A 25,838-nucleotide genomic window follows, 5' to 3' on the forward strand; every position below is an offset into this window, starting at 1 on the left:
ATCAAATATGCATTCCATTATATGTTCAATGCATATGTGTGTTGCTCTCAGAATAATGATCGCTAATATAAAGTTTTGTCTGACATGTTAAACCCATCACATACTACCACTGTATGAACATCTTTATACCTCATCACAGTTAAACACCAGCACTTGGCGTCCGAACAGCCCCCCCAGGGCTTTGACCGACTCAGTCTTGCCTGTGCCAGCAGGCCCATAGGGGTTCCCTCCAAGCCCCATCTTCATGGCCTGGGTGAGAGTCAGGTAGCACTTATCAGTCAGTGGAGTGTGTACCAGCTTAGCTGCATTCCCCTAGGAGTCAAGAGAGGTAGGATAGAGAAGAAAGTGAGCGATGAAGAGAGAAAGGAAGAGGCACAAACACAGAGAGATGGCCAAACAGAAGTAAAGATATGGAGAGTTAGGGAAAGGTGGAGGGGAAAAAGAGTGGAGCAAAGAAGCCAGCAAAGGATTATGGCAAACAGACAGATCATGGATTAAGAAAAGAGGGAATGAAAAACGAATGAAGGACAGGCAAAGGAAAATGAAAATGAGTGAGACTGAGTCTAGCTTGTGTTTTTTTTTTTTCAAGGAACTGCAGAGGGGAAATAAAGCAATGCATCTTCGGTGCTCTTCATCTCTGCATGAACAGTGCCCCCAAAAGGTGAAACACAAGAAGCTCAAGTATATTAGTGAAACATAAAAATGTTTCTGTCAGACTCTGGATGAGTTGAAGAGGGTGAGTTAAAAAAAATATGGTAATTTCTCACAAAATTCAAGATCCTGTACCACTAAAATTCTCTACTGAAACCAGTGCATCTTAAGTAATTACACAACTATCTATATCTAATTCTGTTGTGGATTTGGTTTAGTAAAGCATGTGTGAATATGTGTGAGTGTCTGATACTACATTGTGCGATGCATGCACTATGTTTATCAGAGTTTATCAGAGAGAACTTCACAAATCTATCTGTCAATGAATTGCATGCACAGTATTTGATTATATAACACACCTGGTATTCATATGTATAGCTGAACTGTGCATCCACCATATGTATGAGGCAGCATTTGTCTGCTCCCATGTAGAAGCGAAGCTGCTTCTTCCAGGCCCAGGCGTCGGGGCTGGTAACTCCTGCCTGGTTAAGTTGCTTCACCGCACTGATGTTGTGAATAATATCCAAAATCAAGGCCTTCAGCTTCAGCTGCAGGACACTGGACTCTGTACAGGAACACATGCATGAATATCAGGATGGAAGAATTAGTAAACGTTCTGAAAATAACAAACAAATAAATGAGAATAATTTTTGCAAATGTCACAAACAGTAACAAAGCCAAACGTTTTTGTCATCTGTAATAACAAAAGCTAAATATGCAGAGCCATCACTATCAAACACTCACTGTGTGAACAAACCCAACATCTCAGGTGTTAAACCACAATTTAGAAAAGGGAAATCTTGTAAGACATGAATATGGCCACACTGATATGGTGGAAAGTTAACATCACTAACCATTACTGACTAGACTGTCATAAATTACTGCACAAAATGCTGAAATATGCCGAAGGAAATTTAGAAACGATGTCATTGTTATTAACGTGTCTGACATCCCTAATTACTTCGTACTCTCTGGAGTTTGGAAGGGAATGGTGTCAAAACTGAGCAAAAAGAAATTGTTGAACAAATGACAGTATTAATTCAAACCATAAGAGCAATGCGTTTACTGTTTGACTGAAAAATGCCCCGTCTCAAGTACATATTTTGGTAAATTCCACAATTTATTTAGATATCCTAACTAAATGAATGCATGAAAATATGCCTAAAACCCTAACAATGCCAAAAACCCAGTGGGGCTATAGTGAGAGAGTATCTTTCATACAGATACTTAAGTTTACGGATTTGAATTCCAAATCTTCTCTATGGATCACCTTTCTACATAGATCTCTGAAGTTGGGATTTCATATTGTAAATTATTATCGGCCCAGTTGTTATGCTTTGAATGCCTTGTGTAAATGCATCATTGATGTCAGCCTGTCCACAGAAGCATAAAAAAATACCTTGCCAAATGTCTTGTCTCTGTGCCAAAGGGGAGATAGCTCCCATTGCCCGCCTGGGTTTATAGTCCATTAATGCAGACTGGGTAATTAGATTATCCTTCTTGCCATTACTTTAGCTGCTTTAATCAGTACTGCCACTCCAAAGCCTCTTCAGCCTACAGTACATGGTTGTTTTAAGAGAGCAAGTATTTCAATGAGATGTTATCATGGAAATGACAAGATTTCAAGTGTGCATAGTAGAGTTTCGAATGAAACACCATCACAAAATGGAATTGACAATATTATCTGCAAATATAATGGCCTCCATCACAGCACTGGTGTTCTGCAATCATGTCAGAAAGTCAGAAATTTAAGCAGTGACGAGAGATTGTCTTCAGTAACACTTAATGCAAGTGAAACAAGCATTACTGTCAGAGATATATCTCATATGGCGCAGAAATTTAGAATTTGGCAGTAATGTCCTGTGAAATTATGCCACTATGAGGATTATGATGGCGCTTTTCATCTCATGCATGAATAAGACACCTCGATTTAAATTCAAGTTGTGTGGAAAACTCTTCAGTCATGCTTTATGCAGCTATAGATTCAGCCCAGAGTCATTAAATTAACCTGCCAGCCACTGCATCTGCAGCTTTAAAGGGAACTGCCCCTCTGCAGTCTCTTGTGACTGAATGGCTATCAAGAGATTCACACAAGAGCAGTCACTTGGCATTAAGTAACAACAAGATTTTGATCAGAGCACAATCATTAACACAAGAGGGACTCAGATAGTGGAATAAAAAGTGTCAAGTAGCAACTTTTAATAAGGACAGCACAACAATTTGGTGAGGTTAATATTATTAGGAATGCGATCAGCAACAAAAAAAAATGAAGGAGCAAATAGGAGCACTGCCGCAGAGATAAATAGGGGTAAAAGGGCAGGACAGCATCCTGAGCCTCTTTTAGCATGCTATAAATATGTCAAATCATGTAATGACCTCATGACAAAAACATCACACAGGATATGGCATTGCTTCACTCATCTACCATAAACAGTCAGCCTAACGTCCTTAACGTGCATTGGCTGAGCAAATACCTGGAGACCACAAAAAGATTTCAGTGATCAAATTAAACCAAAGTAAAACACAAGTGTGGGGAGTGGAGCTTTGAGTTAAGAAAATAACAAAAAAAAATGTTCAGTGAAACACGCCCCTAAATTGTTGCTGTTGGAAGAAAGTTGCATATTAATTTCAGTATTTTGTTCATGCTGCAATGAAGAGACTGTGGCGAAGCTTCTCTTTCTTGTAGCATTTGTTCAATGTGACTTAAAGTCAGTAACATCGGTATTTCGGGGAGAGGTTACACCAGTCTCAAAGGACAAAAATATAGCCACCAATGCATGCACACACCGACAGAACTACCTGTGTTAGCGCGATCGTCAGAGCTGGTGTCCACCATGGTGTAGTGCTCTAATTTGGCGCTGAGCTCCACCTCCAGCTGCTGCAAATTTTGGTCTTTTAAAGCTCTTTCCACATCTTCCGTAAACTGAATTTGCTCAGCCAGACAAAGAATCTGCGCCAGAAATAAGAAAGTTCAGACACTCATAATTAAGAATAATTAAGAAGATGTTCTTAATGAAAACTTCTTATTTCACATCCTGGCTGACAAATTACTGACATACAGTATATGATGTTGGAACTCAACCTGAACAAAGTACTGTACAAGCTGAGACTGCTCTTTCAAAAGTCTTTGGGAATACTCAAATAAAAATGTATAAAATCGTATAAAAAGTGGGGGAACCTGTGATGGGTAGCGTGAGGGGTCTACCTCCCCTTTTCTTCCTGCTGACACACATTCATACAGCAGGTGCTTCAGAGTCTCTTTCATTTCCACAGACAGCTCACTTAGCCACACCTAGAAATAGATTGATTAACTGAATGATTAAACTGATCACTCATTAAATTTATCAATCCTTTATTTGAAAATAATACAATATGCTCTAGTTTAAACACACCGAAAACAACAAATTAGGTGTATTGACAAAATTTACAAACTTTCAGCTTTGTTCACTGAACAACTCCAACAAGAACAATTGAAATAGCTCAACGTTATATAATAACGTAATAATAATAATTCAACTCCTTCTTGATAAGTATCTTTAGTACAGCACCCTTTTGCTGTTATGACCTGCTGTTAATATGATGCACAGACAGACACAATGTTCTGACAGTGTTCCTGAGGAATCTGAGCCCATTCCTCATGGGCAACAACCTCCAGCTGTCTAATACTCTTCAAATCCCACCAGAGATTTTCTATGGGATTTAAGTGGGGCTACTGTTCTTTTCAGCGTCTGCCTCATTCTTCCTCCTCCAGACATACCGCTGATCCACAGACCTGAAAAGTTCCAGTTTGGTTTCATCACTCCACAGAATCCCAAAACTTCTGATGCTTATTTATATGGTTTCGAGCATACTGGAGCCTACTTGTCGTGTGCTTTTGGGTCTGTAGTGGTGCACGTCTTGAAGGTCGGGTATGGAGGCCATCGGTGTGTAGTATGCACCTGACTGTAAAAACTGAAACCTCAGTGCCTGCTGCCATCAAGTCTTGCTGCAGGTCTTTTGCAGTCACTCGAGGGATTTTGTCCGACTGCCTCCTCAGAAATCTGGTGGCAGCCATTGATAGCTTCCTTTTTCAGCCACGTCCAGGAAGTGTAGCTTTGAACTTGCAAACTGTCTCCAACAGTGTCTCTAGGAATATTCAGTGCCTTTGCCATCTGATTGTATCCTTTTCCTTTTTTGTACAAAGCAAAGCAAATCTCCTCTCTTAACTTATTGGACAGTTCTCTTGACTTCCTCATATTTCTAACATGCATCCAAACGTCACTGGGAACAAACGTCTTGTCAGTCCGAGTATTTGATGTGTTTTATCTCAAGCACACCTGATACAACTAATGAGGCCCTTGATTAGTTCCACTTGGTGTGTTTGAGACAACACCTGGCTTACAAATGAGGGATTCTGTTCAGGGGGTTGAATAACTTTGATACTGCAGTAGTCATTAAAAGTGGCATTTTGTGTTGAATTTGAAGAAATCACATGTAATATTTCAATTGTTCTTGTTTGAGTTGTTCAGTGAACAAAGCTGAAAGTTTTGTCTTTACACATAATTTGCAATGGGTGTTGAATAATTTTGAGTGCAACTGTATATGCAAAGCTTAAGTATTCAACCAAACATACAGTACATCCAACACAGAACATACAGTATTTACATTCACACAAAACTCTGCACAACAGCTTTACCTCCACGAGGCTGGAGATGCGAATGAGGTTTCTGAGTGGCACTACTTCTCCCTCCAAAGAACACATGGCGACAATGTGTTGGCATTGCTCATCAAACACAACACTGTGGATGCCTGCACAGATAATACACACACAGATTACCTCATTGTCCAACAAACTATGCCATGATACAAAAGATACAAAGAAAACAGGAGAAGAAAAGAGTACACAGCAAAAGATATTCATAACAGGAAATCAGAAAACAACAGAGAATGAGAAAAAAAGAATACAGATCAGAATTTAAAAAATAGTGATTTCTGACCTGCAAAGAGCTTCTTCAAATGTGCTTGAATGACAGTGGGGTTGGTTGCCTGACCAAGAATCTCTAACAGATCATCATCTCCTATGAAATAGAACCGTGGGAAGGCAGAGCGCTTCTCCTGCAACAACCAAACACAATAAATAAAGAAAGAAGTTGTGATACTTGCAACTTATGCTATACTGGTGTAGTCTTTGCACAAAAAAATGCATGCGAGTGTGTGTACCTCCAGGAACTCATTGAGTGACTTTTGACAGCGCTGCAGCTGATCCAGTATGGTCACCAGGGAGTTTCTGATGCCAGCTCTTGAGCTCAGAGAAACAACTCTGCTGTCTCTCTGAATGTCTGACATTATAGACCTGTTGTACATATGGAGAAAGTGTTATGTCAGTGAAGGTGCATTAAACACATTCTGTCTGTAAAACAAATTCTACTAATAATTCTTCCCTGCAGAACAAACACCATCGCTACTAAATATCAGCCATAATAAACCTGAAACAGATCATAAATGGAAGATTAAAACATATCTGCTGTGCAACATGAAAGAGAAATACTTTTAATATAGGATACAGATACAGAATTTAACACTGGATATGAAATAAAATTTGAGTGCGTTTATTTTTACATCTGATGGATAGTGACTGCTCTTGTACTAAAAGCTCCTGGGAGTGGGCACTGCTCTTGTTACCTCTTGGGAAAATTGAACAGATCCATATTTGAGCTACATTACTCTAGCTAACGATCAAACACTCTAGATGTGATGTGATACAGACACACACACACACACACACACATACACAGTACCTGAAGTCTTCATCAACCCGTTTGAAGCGGGCCTCCTCCCGGGGCAATGCTCCTCGTCCAAAGATAGGCTCCAGGTAAACCCAACGCCTCTGGATGGCATTCAGACTGAGCAGGTACTCATCTAAGTCTGACAGACGAACCTCCCACAGACTGACCTGAATATGCACGAAACATCAGTTAGTCTTCCCAAGAATCAAAATGAAGCACTTAAAGATTATAGAAGTATATTCATAGACTCAAGCCTTTCATCCAACCTTGTCTTGGAAGCTGCAGTAGTAGGGAGAATCTTTCAGTGACTGCAGCAGACAGCGGTTATCTCCCACCTGGATGAACGCAAAGTGATGATAAAGCCAGTGTTTGCTAATCCTTGTGATTTCATTTAATGGTGCCAGTACATATGCCAGCATTTTCTCAAAGTGCCTTCCAAGTCTATCTACAAAGTGGTCATTGGAATCAAAAATAATGAAAGAAGATCTGAAATTCTGACCATGTAAATGGTGACAACAGCGGCTGAAGGAGTCTTTCCAAATGACTACAGTGAATGTAAAAGCATTGCTCTGCATGCAGTCTTCACTTTTGTATATTATCTAGTTAAATGGAGTCAAAGCCCAGCGTTCTGACTCACACCTTCATCAAAGGTAGAAAAGGTAAAGAGTCAGTACTGAATTTGTACATTTATGTATAAATACATAAAAAAGCATGTGAGAGGTATCCTATAGGCTTTAGAAGTCACCATTAGCATCTTAAAACCACTGTAAACATCAGAATGACCAAAGCTCCAAAAGAACTAAAACCACATTGATCTGTGTCAGCCGCCAGCTGCCAGCAGTATATCAATCATTAATAACATTGCAAAAATCCATCTGTGTACCATCATTAAAAGTTGTCTAATGTGCTAAACAGAACAGCTAAATCAGGACAGTTGGCTCAAGAGACGGTTTCTGTGAAATGGGTTCAACAACCGTACATTTAAATTAAGATAGAGGAGAAACTACTTTTGAAAACACCTCCTCAAGGTACGTATGTGGCTCAGAGAGAGCAGAAGAAGTGCCTCGGCCATAGTCATTCAACTTTATGGCATTCTCTCTTTAGTTAACAAAGTCTGAGACATCTCTCTCAGCTTCCCTATCCTTTGAGGGGCAGTTTAAAATTTACATCATTTATATCTAGGGGTTAATTCCAGATTCAGTAAGAAAAAGTCCAGTTTATTTGAAGTCATACCTTGACAGAGAGAAGATTAACACATCAACCCTAAAAGTAAGACAAATGTAACAGGGATCAGGCTGAATCAGGATGAGGTCATCCCTATGAGGGCTGGTTGCAGGAAGGCAATCATGTGGTCTGTTACTACAGATGACAGGGATATTAGAACTAGTATTTTTGGTGTAAACAGCCAACAGAAAGTTTTGGAAGTTACTCATAAAAGAAGGCAGATGCTGAGGAATTCTTTGGTTGCAGACATGTCAGTCAGGCTGAGAATTAGAGCTGAGAGCAGTTAGTTGGGATGTAGAATGAATAAAAATCAGTAACAAGCTGTTCTCATTTGGGTGGATACCATCTGCTTTGTACAACTGGTTAAAGCATTGCTAATAAAATCCTAACCAGTTAGCCTAAGGCTACCCCTGACTCAGTGTGACACTCAACATTAGTGTCACTTTGTGTTTCTATACAGTAGGTGAGACCATATTTGTTTGTTCCTATGTGCCTACCTGATTGACTATATCCTTCCAGTCCTTGATGAGGGTGAGAGTGCGCCTGCTGCTGTCTGTGTACTCAGTGAGGTTGAAGGTAGCTGCAGCTCCCCACAAATCCAGCTCCCTCAGGGCTTCTCTGATTGTCACTTCTGCCTGAGCCCGACTGTTCAGGTCCTAAGTGCAAGCACATACATACAAATACAGCTAGAACATTTACTATATACATTTTATTAAACCAGTTCAAGACATCCTATAAGGCCCATCTGTATGGCTTCTCTGTGTTGGTGGGCAAGAACTTTTATCTCCACACACCCCATGATCCCTGTTTAGTCAATTTTTATAAAACCATTACAGACTGGCTTGCGTGGATTGTTAAACACTGAAAATCTAAGATGAGAAACATTTTGCATTGAAAAATATTTTTTTACAGCTCTTTCATGGATGGAAATGAACACAAAAGAGATGGCCAACCACTAAAACTCTAAACACAAGCAGGACGCTTGCAGTCTCCAGTAGGTAGCATCTAAGCCCAAGATATCTTTGTTTTCTGATGTGGTTAAAGATGTTTACATGAGTGATATCTGTAAGTAGAGCAGTCAAAATTGTCTTCATTTGTAATTTGTTTTTGTTTTTTTAAAACACATGCTTCTATTGTATCTACATGAAAAAGTTTCTTATTATTATTGTTCCTATTATTAATAGGAAGGAGCATTTCCTGTATCAATGTACAATTTCTTACTTGCTGCTGCCCCCTAGTGTCCCTAGTCACTTAGTGCAATAATGTTTGTAACCATAACAACTCATGTTTATTTTCATAAATCGTGTCATCCCTAAAAAGACCACACAAAATGTTTAAAAAAGATTAAAATAAAACAATAAAACAAATTTATTAAAATTTGTATTTTGAATTGTATTTACATATGTTCACTTCCAGTAAGTATGTGTATTTGCATGAGCATGTGTGTACATACCTTGAGCTCCAAGGCCTTTTCTGTGATGGTATTCGCCACACCAAGGAGGTCATTAAAGGTGAGCCTCTCTAAAGTCGTCCCTCTTGGAAGGCCAAGCAAACGGAACATGTCCAACCAATGGTCCTGGGACAAGTGCTCCCCACGTACGTACTTCAGCACTGGGACCATGTTCTAGAAAAATCCAGATGGAAAGGTGTACATGCAAAAAAAAAAAAAAACTATTCAAAGATGTGGAACAGGATCCACAATCAAATCAGTTCTTACTTCAAAGGTAAAAGAAAGACAATGATGATGATATATCATTCCATTAACTGTGCTATAGTCTACCTTGTATTTGTCCACTTCTCCTTGCAGTTTAACAGACATGGCAGTAGGCTGCTCCAGCTTTCTAAGTCTTTCCTGCCACGTAAACAGAAACTCCTCAAACAGATATGTCTTACTCCTGGAAAACAACAGAAACATACATATTAACACACAGTTAAACACTCTAGTGACAAAAAACTGAAGACTAATTCCAAATTAAGAGGATTGGGATCCATCAACTGCAGGCCTAAACATATCCCTCTACCTGAATGTGATCCAGTCCTCCTGGGCCTTTTCTGTAAAGCCTTGCTGCCACTCCTCATACAGACCCCACATCTGGCTGTACTCCTCCATGTCTCTTTTTGTGTCTTCTGCCAGAGAGAAATCTGGGGCCTCCAGGTCAAAATAGGCACAGTCCTCACTGAGGAGAGGAGAGGAGAGGCCTTTATCAGTAATTTAGGATGTTATCATTGAACTAAAAGTAAGATGCACACACTTTATTTTTTTGACAGTGTAAAGGCACTTAAACTTGCTGGTAGAACAAGAGACTCAATAAGTAGGCTGTCATAGGAGTTCTAATGTGGGCGGCTGCTCTGCACAGTGTCCTAATATAGTATTTCTCATAATGTCAGGTTCTGTGTGTAGATGGAAATGCTTTAGTAATAATACTGAAATACAAAAAATGACACAGATGACAGGAAGCAGCAATCATCTGGACAATAATAAATAAAACAAAGACACTGTTTGGTGCTGAGGGATAAATCTGAGTTTGGTAAAACTTATAAATATAATCTAAATGGCTATAATCTTATCACATCAGTATCAGTAAAGTTCAGCAAATGATTTATATAAGCTACCACATTTTATCTAACCAAAGCATTTTCTTAAAAAAAAAGTTGAAAGCAATGAACATCCTTATCAGTCGTCCTGACTCTCTCAGTAAAGAAAATACTATAAATTCAGCACATTAAAAGGAACTTACAGCAGTTTATTGCGTACAAGCTCCAGCTCCTGAAACTCTTGCTGCTTGTCCCTAATGGTCTGGAGGCAAGCAAGAAGTGCAGCATGATCACCGGTCTCAAGCATCTCATCTTTAGGCTTCAGCTGGTCCCAGCGGGCCTTAAACCGCTCCAGATCTGCCCTGTAGGCCTCAATACGACCAGCTGCATTACTTCTCATCACCTCCACCTAAGGGGGGCGGGAGAGCAGAGCAACACAGCCGGAGACAGAAAGGAACAACATTTGGGGTAAATGGACAAAGGAAAAGAAAAGCAGAGACAGTAAAGAAGACTAGAAAGAAAATATTTGAATAATAGAAGAGAAAGCTGCTGTTGATGAAAACTTGTGGTAACGTTTTTAAACCATAATCCAACATGTGTGCGTTTGTCAGTAAATGTCACCTGTTCTTTGACCATGAGCTGGTGGCTCTCCATGACAAGCTCCAGTTTATCCCACTTGGCCCTTAGTGAGGACAAAGAGTCCAGGCCAGCCCCTGCCACTGCACGCAGCAAGCGGTTCTTCTCCTCAGCACACTGGAACTGAGGCAAGACCTATACACATACATGTAGTGTCATTACTTAGTTCATTCCCAGCAAACAGGGAATCACAAGACACCATTATATATCAAACACACAAGAGATACAGCATAAATGCCCATACACTTATGAAACACTGTATTGAAAACAATGAAAGCCAAAACAAAAGCAACACCAACACTGAAGACTTTATTTTCCCATTTCTTTGATGGGTAGCAAAAGCACTGGGTCACCCAGTTGACAGCAGATGAGGGAGTAGGACAAAACCTACATATAACAAGCATTAGTACTATATTTCAAAGTTCCAAGCTAGAGTTCAGGAGTGTGTTTGTCTTACTTCTGGTTTGCGGGCTAGTATCTGGCTATATTTGGCACTGGCTGCGCCAATCTCCTCCATGTTCTCTGGTCGAGTTGACAAGGCCTCCATTGATTCTGAAATAAAACTGTCAATGGCCTGTGTGTGGCCTGAAAGCAAGACAGAAGAAGACCCCCACCCACAGAAAAAAGGAGAGAGAAAAGGAAAGAGAAAGGGAAAGAGAAAAGGAAAGAGAAAAGAGGCCAAAAGAATGAAAAACAAAATGAAAATAAGCAAGAACAGACAAAGAAAAGGAAACAGGGAAAGACTTAGCTTGAGATTGGTGTAAATTACACTGATAACTTTATACAAAATGGAATTTTAATGCTGTAAATGAGTGAACACAAACTGGCAGTTGAGTCAGCATATGCCTGTATGTGTCTTAGAAGAAACTGAAACTAAAAAGAAAATCAAGTTGCCTTTACCTTGTATGGACTTCCTGAGTGATAAGAGCAACATGTCAAAGAGCCTCTGGATCAGGTCATCTATGACGGCTTTTACTGGCTCACAGTTGACTGTGATACAGTCGACCTTCTCCTGACTTTGAAAGGAAGACGGAAAAGTGTCTGTAGCGATTGCCAGGGTGTAAATTTGCATTTGCATTTGTGGAGTCAATTAACGTGTGAAATTGTAGTTTAAGAGCTTAAGCTTAAGAATTGAATTCTGCTAGGAGAAAAACAATGTCAGCTGCAGAAGAACTTTGACACATCTGCTGCACAGAAGAGAACCAAAACCGTGATCTGGGCCTTTTCTTAAAACAAAGAATTTTGAGAACCAAGATTAAGGATTTTAGTTAGCAAGTTAGCAAAAAACAGGGATGTGAAAAGGATCATAAGCCACTGGAAATGATGAGCGAGCTTGGAATTTTTTTAAAATTCCATGTCGAGTTTGATGTTTGCTCCTCCATGTTATGATTAGACAATCCTTCCCACACTGTTGCAGTGTATTGTGCCTCAGCTTGTCTTGATAACAAATTCTGACTAGGCTTTATCAATTCTTCACTCTTGACAAGTGATTTGCCTTTAGATTGCCTACTGATAGTAGGTAAAATCTTTGGCTTCCTGAGGTGATGGTCTTTCCCTACTGTTGCAATTAATATGTACTGTTTTTTAGTCAAAGAATCAAACATTTTATTGTTGTTTAAAAAGGTGTATTTGGGCTGTCTTTAATTTTCTATTGAGTAGGTATAACTTTGTTATATTTACTTATGTTTATTATGTGTGATACTGTATGTACCTGGGCAGACGTTCTGACTCCTTCCCTCTGGCTTTCAGGGCCTTGAAGTTTCTCTCCCAGTCTTGCACGGAGTTCAGATGCTTCTCCACTAATCTTTCTAAATCAACCTGGCCCAACACAACCCACTCCTACAACACAAACCCACACACAGAACCCCAGCAGTTAGCTGCAGTGCACATTTCCCATTTTTAAAAGTGTCTGTGTCAGAGGTGAATTATACATGACAACAAGACATTGATGACTAAAAAAAAAAAAAAAAAAAAAACAGAACTAAAACGAACATAAAAGAGAAGTCTGGTGGTGGCAGAGGGCTCCCCCCTACAATTTAGACATGCATGGCTGCAGTCAGAGGGGAAAAGATAATATATTGTGCTCACTGTTCTATCAGGGTAGTACTAAGGGGGAAAATGCTGACAAATGAAACACAAAGCTTCAGTACATAAAAAGAGCAACATGACTAATCCAAGTTGTGTGTTTTCATAGAAAACTGCTCGGCAATGGCTCATTTCCATGCTTCACTGAGCAATAGGTGAAAATCAGGTGAATCAGTTAACATTTGTGTAAAATACATGGACATGGACCAGTGTTGCAGTAGAGCATGTCAGCAGAGCCAGTCAGCAATTGATCAGTTTGTATTGTACAACTACAAGGTACTACCAAATCTGACCTCTGAGGCCAGGCTTGATTAACAATTCAGTCATAATCAAAGAAAATGAAAAAAAAAAAGTCAAAATGATCTGTTGTTCATTCACCTTGAATTTGTGTTGTATAGCCTGCAGGCGGCTAAAGAGATCCTCAGCCTTGCTGAAGATGGTGAGGAACCCAGAGGCATTTCTATCAATCATGACGCTGAAGATAAGCTCCTCCCCCTGGGCGCTGACCCCTTTGAACTGGTTAGGGATGGAGATGAACCGCTTCATCTCCCTGAAATAGCGAGCTCGCACCTCCTCAAATGGAGGACGGAACTGCAAACGGCCCTGCCTATTCGTAAGGAGGGAGAGGACAAATTAAAAAAGGTAAGATTGTTTTAATCCACATCAATCAATAACAGATAGAGAAAGATAGACAGGCAAAGGGAAAAATGGTGGCATGGCCAAGTGTGAATATCAGGAGGTGGGGGAAGAAAGCCAGAAGTTGCTGTTAGCGATAGATAAGGTGAAAATACTATACATGAGTGAGAGCAACAGAGTAAGACCACAACCCACACAAAGAGCTACAAGCCAGAGAGAGATGTAGAATAGAGAATAGACACAGAGAGTGAGACAGAAAGTTGGAGAACCAAAAGTGTGTGTACTGACTTGAAAGTGAGGTCGATGTGTATTTCAGGCAGATTCTTGTTCAGAGCTTCCAGTCCCGTCTGGTACTGGTGTTCAAGAGCCTTATAAAGCTGATGGTTCCAGTGCTGACGCCATGCTCGCATGTCATCAGACCTGAAGCCCTAAACACACACACACCCGCGCACGCGCATTAGTTTTTCATACGAGAATTAAGATGTGTACAGGTTGTGCATGTCCAGTGAAACACTTAGTAAAGCAAATAGTAAAGTAAATAATTTTGAATCAAACAATTAAATTGATAATCGCAATAACCAGAGTTATGGTCATCAATACAGACATAATTAATTCAGCAAAAATTTGTGAATTTGATAAAAATTACATGAAGCCAGCAGCAAAGACATATACTGTATATTTTTGACTCTAATCAGTACCTGAGCCTCCAGAGTGGCGAAACCAGTACGGAGGTCCTGAAGGCCATCTTTCCACCGCTGCTGATGTCTCAGCAGGTCGACATTCATCAGTGTCACCACCTAAGAAATGTATCCAGAGATGTGCAACCACATACACAGACATCCAAGACAAATAATTCAAATTAGTGCTGGCCGCATATGTATTCAGTAACTTAGTAAAATAACTGAGCGCAAAATATAACAACAAGTCAACCTTGTCAATGAAGTCAGTGTGCCATTTGCGTAACTTTCTATTCTCAGTGGAGAGTTTCTCAGCAGCAGACTGCAGCTTGGCAATGTAAACTTCCAACTCTTTGGGGTTGTCCCAGGTGATCTGCAGTTTTCCACCTGATTCTTTCGACTGAGAACGAGGATTCTGAAAAAAAGCAGAAACATTATCTCCTGTCCAAGATACAAAATCATGCCAGGTCCAATTCATAGGTCACAAATACATCTCTTGTTTAAAATATGTTGTTAAAGAAATTAGTATAGAAAAAGGATTGTTCCACTTTTTTTGGATGATACATGCTCACAATAAAAAAAATAAAAAGTAAGGTACGGGCAGGTCATCAGCTTTTCATTTCTTTGGTATAATATATATATATATATATATATATATATATATATACACACACACACACACATACACATACACATATACATATTATATATATGTATAGACATTAAAAACAGTAGTTTCCAGCTGTGCACAGTACCTTGATGACCTGTTCAAAGGCCAGGGCAAGACCAAGCATCATAGGTCTCTGAGAGGGAATCATCTGCTGGTCAATGGTGTTGTAAAAATGTGCCACCTACAACACATCACACTTTGTTATAACAGCAGCTTGAGACAAGCTAAAATAGAAATAACGACACAGAAATAAATACATAAATAAGCAAATAAAATGCACCTGTGTGTCTTGACATACACTCTCACCTGTTTTAGGACAATGGCTTGTCTGTAGAATTTGTCTGCAGTATTAGCAGCCTGTTGTATTTTGGCTGGGATGGGAAAGCCCAGGGCAGAGAGCTGCCTGACCTCCCTGAGCAGACTGACCAGTCTATCTGAATACTGGATCTTCAGCCTGCCGTCCACATGGTCCAGATCCATCACACGGTTACTTGCCTGGAGACTATATAAAGGGAGAGAATTAGACTGGAGAAATACACAATGCAAGATCCTCTCAAACCAGCACCCATTCCAACTGAAGTGCCCTTGATCGATCTGCTAAAGAAGGTGATGAGGAAACATTTAAGATAAAATTCTGTGTTTCTTTGAACTTTTTTTGTATGTCTTCATAGTTGAGGTCTCAGTGTGCAGTGTTTCCAACCTGATCCCTGACTTGGGGTCAGCCAGTCCGGACAGTATATCTCTTGACCAGTCCTCGAACTGTTCCTGTTCATAAGCCCTTAGAACTTCCAGCAGGTCGTCACAGAAATGCAGGAAGCCTTTGAACCCAGACAGGTCTGACAGCAGTGCCTCAGATATGCGGACAGAGTCCTCAACCTAATGTAACAAAGCACATGAACATAGAAGAAGAAGGAAAATACCACACGCTATTTGTTTCGTTGTCATAGGAACATACACCAACAAACATACACAGACAACACACATCCTCAGTTACCTTGTGTATGAGCTGCCGGACCCAGACAATTTTGTTGACCACCTCTGGGAGGTTCCTGCCAATATATGGCCCACACTTGTCTCCAGGGCCTCCATGGCAACGACTGTCAAAGTCAGTCTTCAGCCCTAAAGAAATCAATAAAGTAGAGAAGGCTCAGACACGAGGAACATTTAAAAAACAAAACAATTGTCTCTAAAATCCCCTGTAACATGTCATGTTTACATTTGACTCAGTATGATTCTGAGAAGGAATGTGATTGTTATACTGAAAATGTGGTATTTGGAGTTTAAGGGTTTTTTTTTGCAGGACAGTTTGAAAACTACCTAAAATGAAAGCAGCATTCATGAATAGTGAATCTGTTTGGCAGCTGTAAGTTGTTAAGTACATGAATTGGATCTATTCAAATTGTATGCATTTCACAACATCTCCGCCACAGAAACAGGCATAAGTGCTTTATACCCTTGTTGTAGTCTAATAGTCTGGCCAGTAGGGTATCTCTCTCAGACTGCAGCTCTTTGCTGATGGTGGGACGTCTGATCAACTCCTTGTGCTTTTGAAACACCTGTAACAGCTAGGCAACAAACAAACACGCCCAGGCACAAGCACTTACGGTAAGTATGACACATATAAAACAATATTTTACAGTATTACAGAAGCAGTATGTTTCACTACCTGTTGTGGATTGTCCTGCACATCAGCGATATAGCTCTTTAGTCTGCCAGCGACCTCCTGCTCTGACGGAGCCATTAGGCGCTCAAACTGAGCCACTGCTGCCCTCCAGAGAGGCTATAAAAAAATAAAACAGGCATACTCTAAGTTGAAGAGGGATATTTTATCTTTGCCTAAATAGATTGAAGAGAAGATGCAACTTAAAATGTCAAAATAACCATTGTTTTATGTTTGCAGGTACGAGACAGGCATAGGGAAGGCTCAAGGTAATTCAAATCAAATGAACTCAGAAGCCTCACACAGACACAGACACACTAACCACAACTGACCTCAGTGTAGGGGTTGTAATGCAGAGGGTTGAGTCCAGAGAAAGGTTCAAAAACACGATCTGACGTCAGAGCCTGCTGCTTCCCTCTTGGTAGAAGACGCAGAAGTTTCTCATGAACCATCCGCAGAGTCACCACCTGGTAGACATAAATGTTTTTTTTTACATGTTATCCATGTCCACGGCTTTATTTGTGTGTTTGATTATCAGGCTCACAGGAGTCACCGACACAGCTTACAACATGCGACTGATTAATTCAACATTTATTATAGAACATTCTAAAAAAACTGAGATATCCAAAGGGGTCAGAGGAAAACGCTAACAGGGAAGACACACACACACACACACACACACACACACACACACACACACACACACACACACACCCCCACACACCCCCACACACCCCCACACACCCCAAGGGAAATAATACAACTTATTGTAAAGAGGAAAGATGCATTTGTATTTCTGAAGAACTAGATACGCCTCTCTGAGTCAATGTCAAAGCCACTTTCTCAAGATCTGTGGAAGCTTCCTGGACTAAAAATAATAGGTCGAGCGAGGTTTAAACAGTTAAGCAACAGCCTAGAGAGATGACAGGGGAATGATTCTACTCTACAATCACTGTCATGTATACAAACAGCTTCTAGGTATAGATCAGACGCTGTGTCCCAATTCAGGGCCTCACTCTTTAATGGTCTGCTTTTAAAGACAAAACATGACATCACAGGAAGATGAGACTATCCTATTCCAAAGGCTGTTTTGAGCCTGTAAAGGTTTACAATTTGTTAGAGTCTAAAGTTAGAATCACATTTGTGATTCTCTCAGACCATCAATGGTTCACTTTGTCTTATTATTTTGGACTCAAAATAAACACCAAAAGGAAATTCCATTAATTCCCCCTAGAAAAAAACAGAATCAAGAAAAGGACAACGAAAGGGATACTTTAGTATAGTTTAAGTACTAAATGCAATGAAACCACTGTACCACAATGACATGAAAAAGGAGAAATATGCACTCCTTAAGAATGTTTACTCTACAGAAAATGTTTCCTTGACCCTGAATCAGAATCACATATCACCTCATCCAATCTTTTTGCAAGGCAATGAAGGCTTTGCGGGCAGTGCTTGTTTCCCCTCCAGGAGTTGGGAGCATGTCTCTTCCACACCTGAAAATACAGGGAATTAAACATGTAAACCATAATCTACCTTTAGCTTATATTTTACAAGATGGAGATGGATTTCCAGTCAAATTTTATGTTTAAATGCAATCTGTCCCAGTTGAACTGATTTGAGGGGTTTTATTTTGATAGAAACTGCAACAGTTTTGATTTTTGGAAGCATTTCGTGCATTTCTTTTCCCCATTTCGATCTCTTCCATACCTGTGCAGTCAGATGCTCACAGGCTATGACCCATTGTTCACAGATGGCAACGCCCATTCTCAGGTTCTCTCTCACCGAAACAAATGTTTCCTCAAAGATTTTAAGTCCGCTCAGCTTCCTCTGTACATATCTTCCTAGGGCTCCACCTTGTGCATTTGTAGACAAACAGAATCAAAATCCCTCACATGCACACAGAGAAAAATTAAACAAGCACACACAGTTACTCTAGGATTAATGAACCACTTGTCACATTTTAGATGAGGGTCATTAAAGTGTTGCCAAGCCACAGACAGTAGGTGCTGCATAGGCATTCCTAAGAAAACAAAGTTGGTTTCATTTCTCAAAAAACATGCACTTCATCAACGACAGTAGCACAATGGTGTTTGTAAAGAAGTCTTGACGCACACTGTATATAAAAAAAAAAACAACATCAGCAAATATCAGTTTTCATTTCCTGCTTTGGTTTGTGTATGTGTGAGAGAATCCCACCAATAACATCCATGACTCGGACCATGCGTGTTTCTGGATAAGGTTCAAAGTCTGTCTGCCTCCAAACATCATCTAGAGTGTCTCTGCTCTGTTCCACCAGATCCAAAACATCAGACATAGACAAGCCATCGAGACCACCATACTCCTGATGGAAACACAAAGCGACATGGTTCGGTGTGTTTGGTTTAGTTTTTTGTTTTCTCCCTCCGAGTTTTGAAATATTATTGAAGCATCTAGAACGATTATTAAACACTGTTCAAATCAACATGTAAAACAGTGCTTATGTTAAGACTTAAACTTTTAAGGTTTTCAAACGTCAAATGACTAAATATACCAAAATGTATCCACTTTCTTTGACCAGTTAGTCTGCAGAATCATTGCTTAGAGCAGTTACAGATTATAGTTCATATTTCAATAATTGTAATTGACTATGAAGGCAATACGTGGTAAACTTTTAATGTAGCCAATCCTGATACATGAAGGTGTGCATGCATACCTTTTGAATGGGTTTAAACTGCTCAGTGAAGTGTGTTGCCCTTTCTCTCACACTGTTCTTGTCCGCAGACTCAGAGAGATCGGCCCAGTACTGGAACTCATCACAGGGAGTCAGGATGCCTGCACAGAGAGGAAAACATATGAGTGTATCGTGTGAAAATGTCAATGCATCCTGGTTCTTGTGAGATTCAGTTGAGAGTTTGCTGCTGTTGTCGTTGTTTTTTCCTAGACAACCTGCTTTGTGAAGTCAACAACTGCAAATGAGTTTCACCCACACACTTATTAACTCTTCCTGAAAGGTACATTATATCTGTATGCATATATTAGTCTAATGCAGTAAAATCAAAAGTCATTACGAAATTCAAGTGTAGCTGTCAATTTTATCTGATACGTTCTCTCACTGCAGCTTGCAGCAATGAGGATTTACTTTTCCACATAACATTGGCATCTCAATAATATAAAGTTTGGTAACACTTTCCTCTAATACATATTAGCAAGATGTTTTACCAAAAGGCCTGCATAATATTATGTCCCTCTAAAATCCAAATATTTGAAAAGCCAACGATGGCCCTGATCTGTGTATTTCTGAAACAATGTTTTTATGCATACCAAGCACGTCTTCCTCTGCGCGGCCCTTCTCAGAAGAGGGTTGTGCTCCGGACTGACGGACCACTGAGCCTAGGCCAAGCTCCAGCTCACTCAGAAGGCCTGCCAGCTTAGGGTCAAATGCTGAACGCCAGCGCTCATCCTTGAGAAAAGTGAAAGAAATTTTCTTTATTTATTTATTTATTTATTTTTAAATTGTGTAGTCTCTGCACCTGCCTTATTTGAGCACCCAAAATCCCTTATTAAAAGCGAGAGGGGAGAGTACTTTAAAAGTATTTATGGACATATTATGATGGTAACATTTATTTACCATAATTCATTTTCTATGAGGTTTTTCTTTCCTTGCAGTTTTATCAGTCAAGGAGAGTGTTTACTCCGACAGATACAGGAAATGTTTTGACTAATTCAAAATATGTTCTAAAATAAGTGCTACACATATTTGCTTTTATTTTTTTATTGACTGTGTGGCCTAGCAGAATACTCCACTGTGTCTGATGTTACTACCTTACTTCTTTAAAAAACCAATACACTTCATTAGTACAGAGGGACACGCTCACCTTCAGCAGCACAGGTGCAAAGACTTGTCTTACAGCCTGGTAGAGAGTGTTGATGGGAGACTCCAACATGGATGACACAAGGAGGCTCCGGTGAAGGTTTTCTTCTGTGATCACTGTGGGATGCAGTTTGAAGAACACCAGCACCTTATCTCTGCTGTCCCCCGATGCTTCAATCTGACAAAGGAAAATGAAATGTTTAAAATGAAGAAAAAGGGCACAGTTTCATTGTAAAGTCTGCCTGTGATGGTTACTTTTGTTCATTTGAAATTTTGGAGTAGCTTGGAAAAAGTATTCTATTTGAGCAATTAACAAATATTAGTTTAAGGTTAGGATTTTTGCCTGAAGAGCCCTAAAGCAAATCCTTCCACATACATATGTGGCTCTGCAATGCTACATTTTAACAATGCTTTAAAGATTAGTGTTACCTTATTTGACAAGTGCAGGTCATTGCCATGTCTGCTGACGGACAGGACAAATTCATTTCCATCGTCCAAGAAGTTATTGAGCTCGGGGCTGTCAGCCAGGGACGAGGAGGGCTTTATCTCGTAAAAGTTTCCAGTTGTGGTCAGGATAAACTTCTTGCGAGCGTCATCTGAACCGTGGGGCATTTTTCAGCTGCAACAATGCACTGATGCTGAGAGAGCTGAAGTATACAAAAAAAACAGCATCGTGGAGGACCATACAAGACACAAACAAGGTTACTTGTACAGATTTTTGTTCAAACCTTCCTGATTGCAATAAGTGTTAGCATCTTAGTACAAGCCTAGTTGCATCAGGACCAGTCCCAGTTTGTGCCTCTCATGGGTTATCAGGCACAAAAAGGGGCGATATCAGGCTCTGACTTAAGTTAAACCTAGCGTCAGTTATCTAATGTTGTACAAATGTGTATCCTACCCACGCAGAAACGAGGAAACAGACCCCCTCGTATATCAGATTAGCCTCCGTCAACACCACATAAACATTCAATTTTCACTCTCTATCCAGTTATAACTTGGCCCTAAACGTTGATGGGTAACATTTGGCGCCCCTGAAGTGATGCATTAGATCAGTGTTATCGGTGCTCATATTTTTGCTAAACTGTTAGCAACTATATCAAATGTGCTACCGCTGACAACAATTGACAAAACCAGCATGCGATCAGCCAGTCTTCCTTGTTTAAGAAGCTTCTTCCATTCGCAAAGGGAAAGACTAAAATAACACTTGCAAAGTGGTGTTGCAGCATTAGAGCTAACGTTAAGCACTGGCCGTAGTGGCCAAACAGCGTTAGCTAGGTAGCTAACGTTAGCTCGCCGCTTCTGCGAATTAAAGTTAAACATTTTAGCTAAGCTAGCTAAACTTCAGATCGCTAGCAAACTAATAGAAACCGTGGTTCCGTACCGTTTGCCACCAACTGTTCAACTCTCGGAGCTTTTGGTAACTTCATTCATGGAGGGAAACTGTAGCAATCTGTTGCTGCCGTCAGTGTGTGTTCTCCGGGATTATGCCTGCGTGGTTACCTTTAGCAACTACGGTCTCCTTTGCCACACAGCACGACGGAGCTAAAATACTACGCATTATAAATTACGCTATTTACGTAGAACGACCCGGCGTAGCAGCAGAGCCAGGCGTTACGTACGGTCTGTTACGTCATGTCAGCCTCTGCTCCTGCATGTAAACAGACTGTGGGTGTGTGTTACTACTGTATGTGACATACGCGGCCAGCATCATCAAACTAAGCCATTGAGAAAGGCTATATTCTATATTCTAGTGGCTCATAGAGAGAGGTGTCTATCAGGTTTAAATTGTCTCTTTAATTTTAAATACTTGCAGGCTAATTATGAATGTTTGTGAATAGTACATTCATGCAACTCAATTCACTATAGGAATATACACCACGTAAGAAAAAAAAGCTGAAATAATGGTCTTTAAACTAGAATTTGAGATAGGCTTCAAGACAGGACTACACTGTCAGCTACACAGGGGCTTCTGATGTCCTAGTGGCCAATAGCATATAGTATTTAGCTGCATCCATACAGTCCTTTGGCAGTAATCCCTTGGTTAAACTGTTGGAGTTAGGTCTTCATGACTATTCTCAAACTAGGGTCAGATAAGAAAAACCTATTAATCAAAGATTAATTAAAGCAAACATAGCATGTGTCATCTTGAAATCAGTCTTAAGTATGCACTAATTCAGTAACACCACTTAGGGATTCCCATGACGTATAACTAGAGTTTCATTTCTGTCACTGACCAAATGTAGGTATAAAGGAATTTCTGTTGTCACATGGTGTCCTCACACCCAGCTGCACATTTACAGAACGCTTAAAACACTTTTGTGTGCAGTCCACAATTTATTTCAGCAGCATTATGCTCCACAAGGCCCTTAACTGTGAACACCTTTCCCCAGCTGCAGACTGCCATGCATTGCTTCATATTTTCTTGCAAACTATTTTTTACAGAAATATCATATGTTTGCTTCAGTTTAGAGAGCACATTTCTAACGGGAAGTTATACTATTGAAGAAACCTAGTTGTGGTAAAAATGAGATTATTCATGAGTTTAAAAATTCCCCTGAATGATGAGAACTGATTTGCTTATCAACCTTTTGGGGGGGTGTGGTTACGGTTCAAAGAATCTCCCTTTCCTGTCACACACTGCCTACTGTCCTGTCCACTTAGCCCACACATCCTTGTTCATCACCAGAAAAGGCTGCAAGGCAAAGCAAGTCTGTTCATATGGCATTATTCATGCATGTTGGTAAATCACAGTGCTTTTATCAGCTGATAAAAGAACATACTACTAAAAACAACAACTAGAAGAGTGAAAATTAAAAAAGAACAAAACAACTAAAAGTACGCATAAAAACAAAAGATTAAAAGGGAGTGCATTAGATCAGTTTAAGGCCCATAAAAAGTCAAGTGCTATCGATCAGATTACAATTGTAACTCTAAGTTTGAAGGTGATGACAATTGGAGCACATTTGATACAATCAGGAATTGCTTCCAAATCTGAGCAGCACAGCAGCTGTAAACTGTTCCAGCATGTTAAGTTCTGACAATAGGTAATGATCTTTTTTAGGTAGGTCAGTGAAAAAAAACCATTGTAGTAGTAAACCCTGCTGGAAATAAGAGCATAAATTACTTTATCTAATGTCTAGGTTTGACTATGCTTTTGAGATGGTAAAAAGCTGATTATAGTAAATATGAATGCTGTTGAGTTCATTTTCATTGTTGTGTAAAGATTCCATTACTGATGGCATTTGGAGTCCAGTGACTCAAAAGGACACCAGATATACAGTCATATACTAAACCGTGTTGTAACAGGCTAAATCAAAATGAAAGGGGTGAGTCAATGCCAAGTGAGTAGGAGAATCTACTTTCTCCATGGTTTTCTCAAATTTATCGCGGATATACACGGAAAATCCCCAGGATTCCTTGTTTATTGTATTCTCCCTAAAGTCTGTTGACAGTGATTAAACTCAGGAATGGCACAGTTTCCAGGAAATTAGCCCACCACCTCTACCCCCACCAAAGACGTTTCATTTCAAGCTCCTCTTATCTTCTCACACTTAAGGCTTTTTGGCACAGCCCAAAGGCATGCTCATCAGGCACAATAGAAACTTGTTTGTGGGAACATAAATAACAGCTTGTCCGTGTGAGAGGCTGTTGACTCATTCAAGTCATAGGGCATTCCCCCACTTTACACCCAGGTACGATGGACTCCTTCCAAACTGGGGCCTTGGATATGAAATCATGAAACATACAGTTTTGTTTTCCTTGTGCTTGGCAACAATGGAAAGTGTCATGAGATCAATAAAAGCTACAAAGGTGAACATACAAGGAACTATGAAAAGAGTTCAAAGAGTTCAGAGAGAATCTTACTGAACTAACACTGGGTGATACAAACATGCCTTTGATTAAAGTCAAAGTTAATACCATTAATACTTTTACTTAGTAATTAGAGATCCTGTCCCGTTCCTACATCCAGGTTAATTTATTTAGCTGAGAACCTTACCTAACATAACTATACATTTTTTGATTGAGATTAACATGAATTAAGTGGGTAATTAAAATGGATCATTACAGTAAAATCCTTGTATTTGTCATTAGAGACAGCTATAACAAGTGATTGAAAAACAGAAGTGAGAGGATGTTCTACCAAATATAGGAAACGAACAAAGAATAAAGTTTGAATGTGAAACCACTGTGATTAGTGGCGGAGGTGTTATGAGCCAACCAGCTGTGGGAGTATACTGTAAATTTTTGTTAAAAGGATGTACCACCTGTATCGGAAGAACGAAATGTCAAACAGAGGCCACTTCGACCCCAAAGCCACAGGGAATTCATTGGACACTCAAACACACACAAACTCACACATCACTCCTCTTCATGGATAAACCATCATTTAGGAAGACACATCAAGATGCATTTCCCAAAAACTTTTCGGGGAACTGGAACAAGTCAGCAGTGTCCACTTTAGTGCCATAATGGAGTGATGACACTTTGTCTTCTTCTTCTTTCGTGTGTCGTCATCATAATTCCAGCTCTGTGTCCTGCAGCCACGCCCTCGTCTCAGGTCCCACTTGGAAGAGGCCCTCCTCCGATGGTGGTCTATACAGGGGACAGGTGGTGATGATGTGGTCAGCAGTCTGCTCGGGCTCCCCGCACTTGCACACTGCGCTGTCTAACAGGCCCCATTTCTTCATAGCTGATTTGAAGACATTTGATGACACTTTGTGAAATCTGATTAAAGGGTGTCTGAGATATTGTGTGGCATACAGGCATTTAAGCACACTTTGTAGCCCTCCCCATTTAGACCAATAACTGCTGTATTCCTCCATTCAAAGGCACCATTATTGGCCCACAAGATTACATTTACAGCTCAAAACACTTTCACAATACAATGTTATTTTATTTAAACATACCAAGCCTCAGAAAAGACTCATCCAAACTGAAACTCAGAAGTTCCACTTCTCCCATACGAGCATTTCTAATTTCAAGAAGTTCAAAGTTACAGGTAAAGTAAAATATTTGCCCTCTTTAAACTGCTTGGTATGCCTCGGGGCTTTTTTTTTTGCGAAGCTAAGGGAGTGGCACAGCATGTTTCCTTGCTTGTAGCTTATTTTACAGCAAAATGAGTCATGCTTATAGAAAGATTGTGTAGTAATGCCTGATTGAGGTCATTAAACTAAATCTCAGCCCTCACTCAACTTTTCTTGTGGTTTCAGAAGGTTATATCAATAATGACACATGCCAAAAGATTAATGTAATAGTTATGTGCTGGCTTGCCATGGTAATTAATGACAGTGATCTCTCCCAAAGAATTGATGTCACATTATCAGATGACACGGAGTTTGTAAGCAAACAAGGAACTTGTCTAGCTTCTGTGACTACAACATAACTGTCGTGAACACACATTCATGCACACATAGACACACACAACCCACATGATTCTGTAGAAGCC

The 25,838-nt window shown here is 40.0% G+C and overlaps 1 protein-coding gene across 1 annotated transcript in view; it reads right to left on the reverse strand.

Moving 5' to 3' along the window:
- Window positions 1–21,864, reverse strand: part of dync2h1 (dynein cytoplasmic 2 heavy chain 1) — a 134,503-nt gene extending 112,639 nt beyond the window's left edge. Inside the window, exons 1-37 of the mRNA XM_070828709.1 lie at window positions 21,774–21,864; window positions 20,822–21,039; window positions 20,397–20,570; window positions 19,843–19,981; window positions 19,235–19,353; window positions 18,739–18,883; window positions 18,250–18,395; window positions 17,949–18,035; window positions 16,872–17,006; window positions 16,546–16,659; window positions 16,333–16,444; window positions 15,874–15,998; window positions 15,580–15,755; window positions 15,186–15,381; window positions 14,965–15,060; window positions 14,463–14,624; window positions 14,231–14,329; window positions 13,821–13,960; window positions 13,275–13,503; window positions 12,523–12,650; window positions 11,712–11,827; window positions 11,269–11,396; window positions 10,797–10,946; window positions 10,379–10,584; window positions 9,662–9,817; window positions 9,421–9,535; window positions 9,094–9,264; window positions 8,138–8,296; window positions 6,683–6,751; window positions 6,429–6,583; window positions 5,851–5,983; window positions 5,628–5,745; window positions 5,327–5,439; window positions 3,830–3,943; window positions 3,451–3,601; window positions 1,011–1,216; window positions 130–312 (exon numbers count right to left, since the gene is read on the reverse strand). Coding sequence (XP_070684810.1) covers window positions 130–312; window positions 1,011–1,216; window positions 3,451–3,601; window positions 3,830–3,943; window positions 5,327–5,439; window positions 5,628–5,745; window positions 5,851–5,983; window positions 6,429–6,583; window positions 6,683–6,751; window positions 8,138–8,296; window positions 9,094–9,264; window positions 9,421–9,535; window positions 9,662–9,817; window positions 10,379–10,584; window positions 10,797–10,946; window positions 11,269–11,396; window positions 11,712–11,827; window positions 12,523–12,650; window positions 13,275–13,503; window positions 13,821–13,960; window positions 14,231–14,329; window positions 14,463–14,624; window positions 14,965–15,060; window positions 15,186–15,381; window positions 15,580–15,755; window positions 15,874–15,998; window positions 16,333–16,444; window positions 16,546–16,659; window positions 16,872–17,006; window positions 17,949–18,035; window positions 18,250–18,395; window positions 18,739–18,883; window positions 19,235–19,353; window positions 19,843–19,981; window positions 20,397–20,570; window positions 20,822–21,004 — 5,148 coding nt within the window. The 5' untranslated portion in view covers window positions 21,005–21,039; window positions 21,774–21,864. The remainder of the gene's footprint in view (window positions 1–129; window positions 313–1,010; window positions 1,217–3,450; window positions 3,602–3,829; window positions 3,944–5,326; window positions 5,440–5,627; window positions 5,746–5,850; window positions 5,984–6,428; window positions 6,584–6,682; window positions 6,752–8,137; window positions 8,297–9,093; window positions 9,265–9,420; window positions 9,536–9,661; window positions 9,818–10,378; window positions 10,585–10,796; window positions 10,947–11,268; window positions 11,397–11,711; window positions 11,828–12,522; window positions 12,651–13,274; window positions 13,504–13,820; window positions 13,961–14,230; window positions 14,330–14,462; window positions 14,625–14,964; window positions 15,061–15,185; window positions 15,382–15,579; window positions 15,756–15,873; window positions 15,999–16,332; window positions 16,445–16,545; window positions 16,660–16,871; window positions 17,007–17,948; window positions 18,036–18,249; window positions 18,396–18,738; window positions 18,884–19,234; window positions 19,354–19,842; window positions 19,982–20,396; window positions 20,571–20,821; window positions 21,040–21,773) is intronic.
- Window positions 21,865–25,838: the final 3,974 nt, after the last annotated feature.

The sequence above is a fragment of the Pempheris klunzingeri genome, chromosome 4 (assembly GCF_042242105.1).
Source record: "Pempheris klunzingeri isolate RE-2024b chromosome 4, fPemKlu1.hap1, whole genome shotgun sequence".
Classification (NCBI taxonomy): domain Eukaryota; kingdom Metazoa; phylum Chordata; class Actinopteri; order Acropomatiformes; family Pempheridae; genus Pempheris; species Pempheris klunzingeri.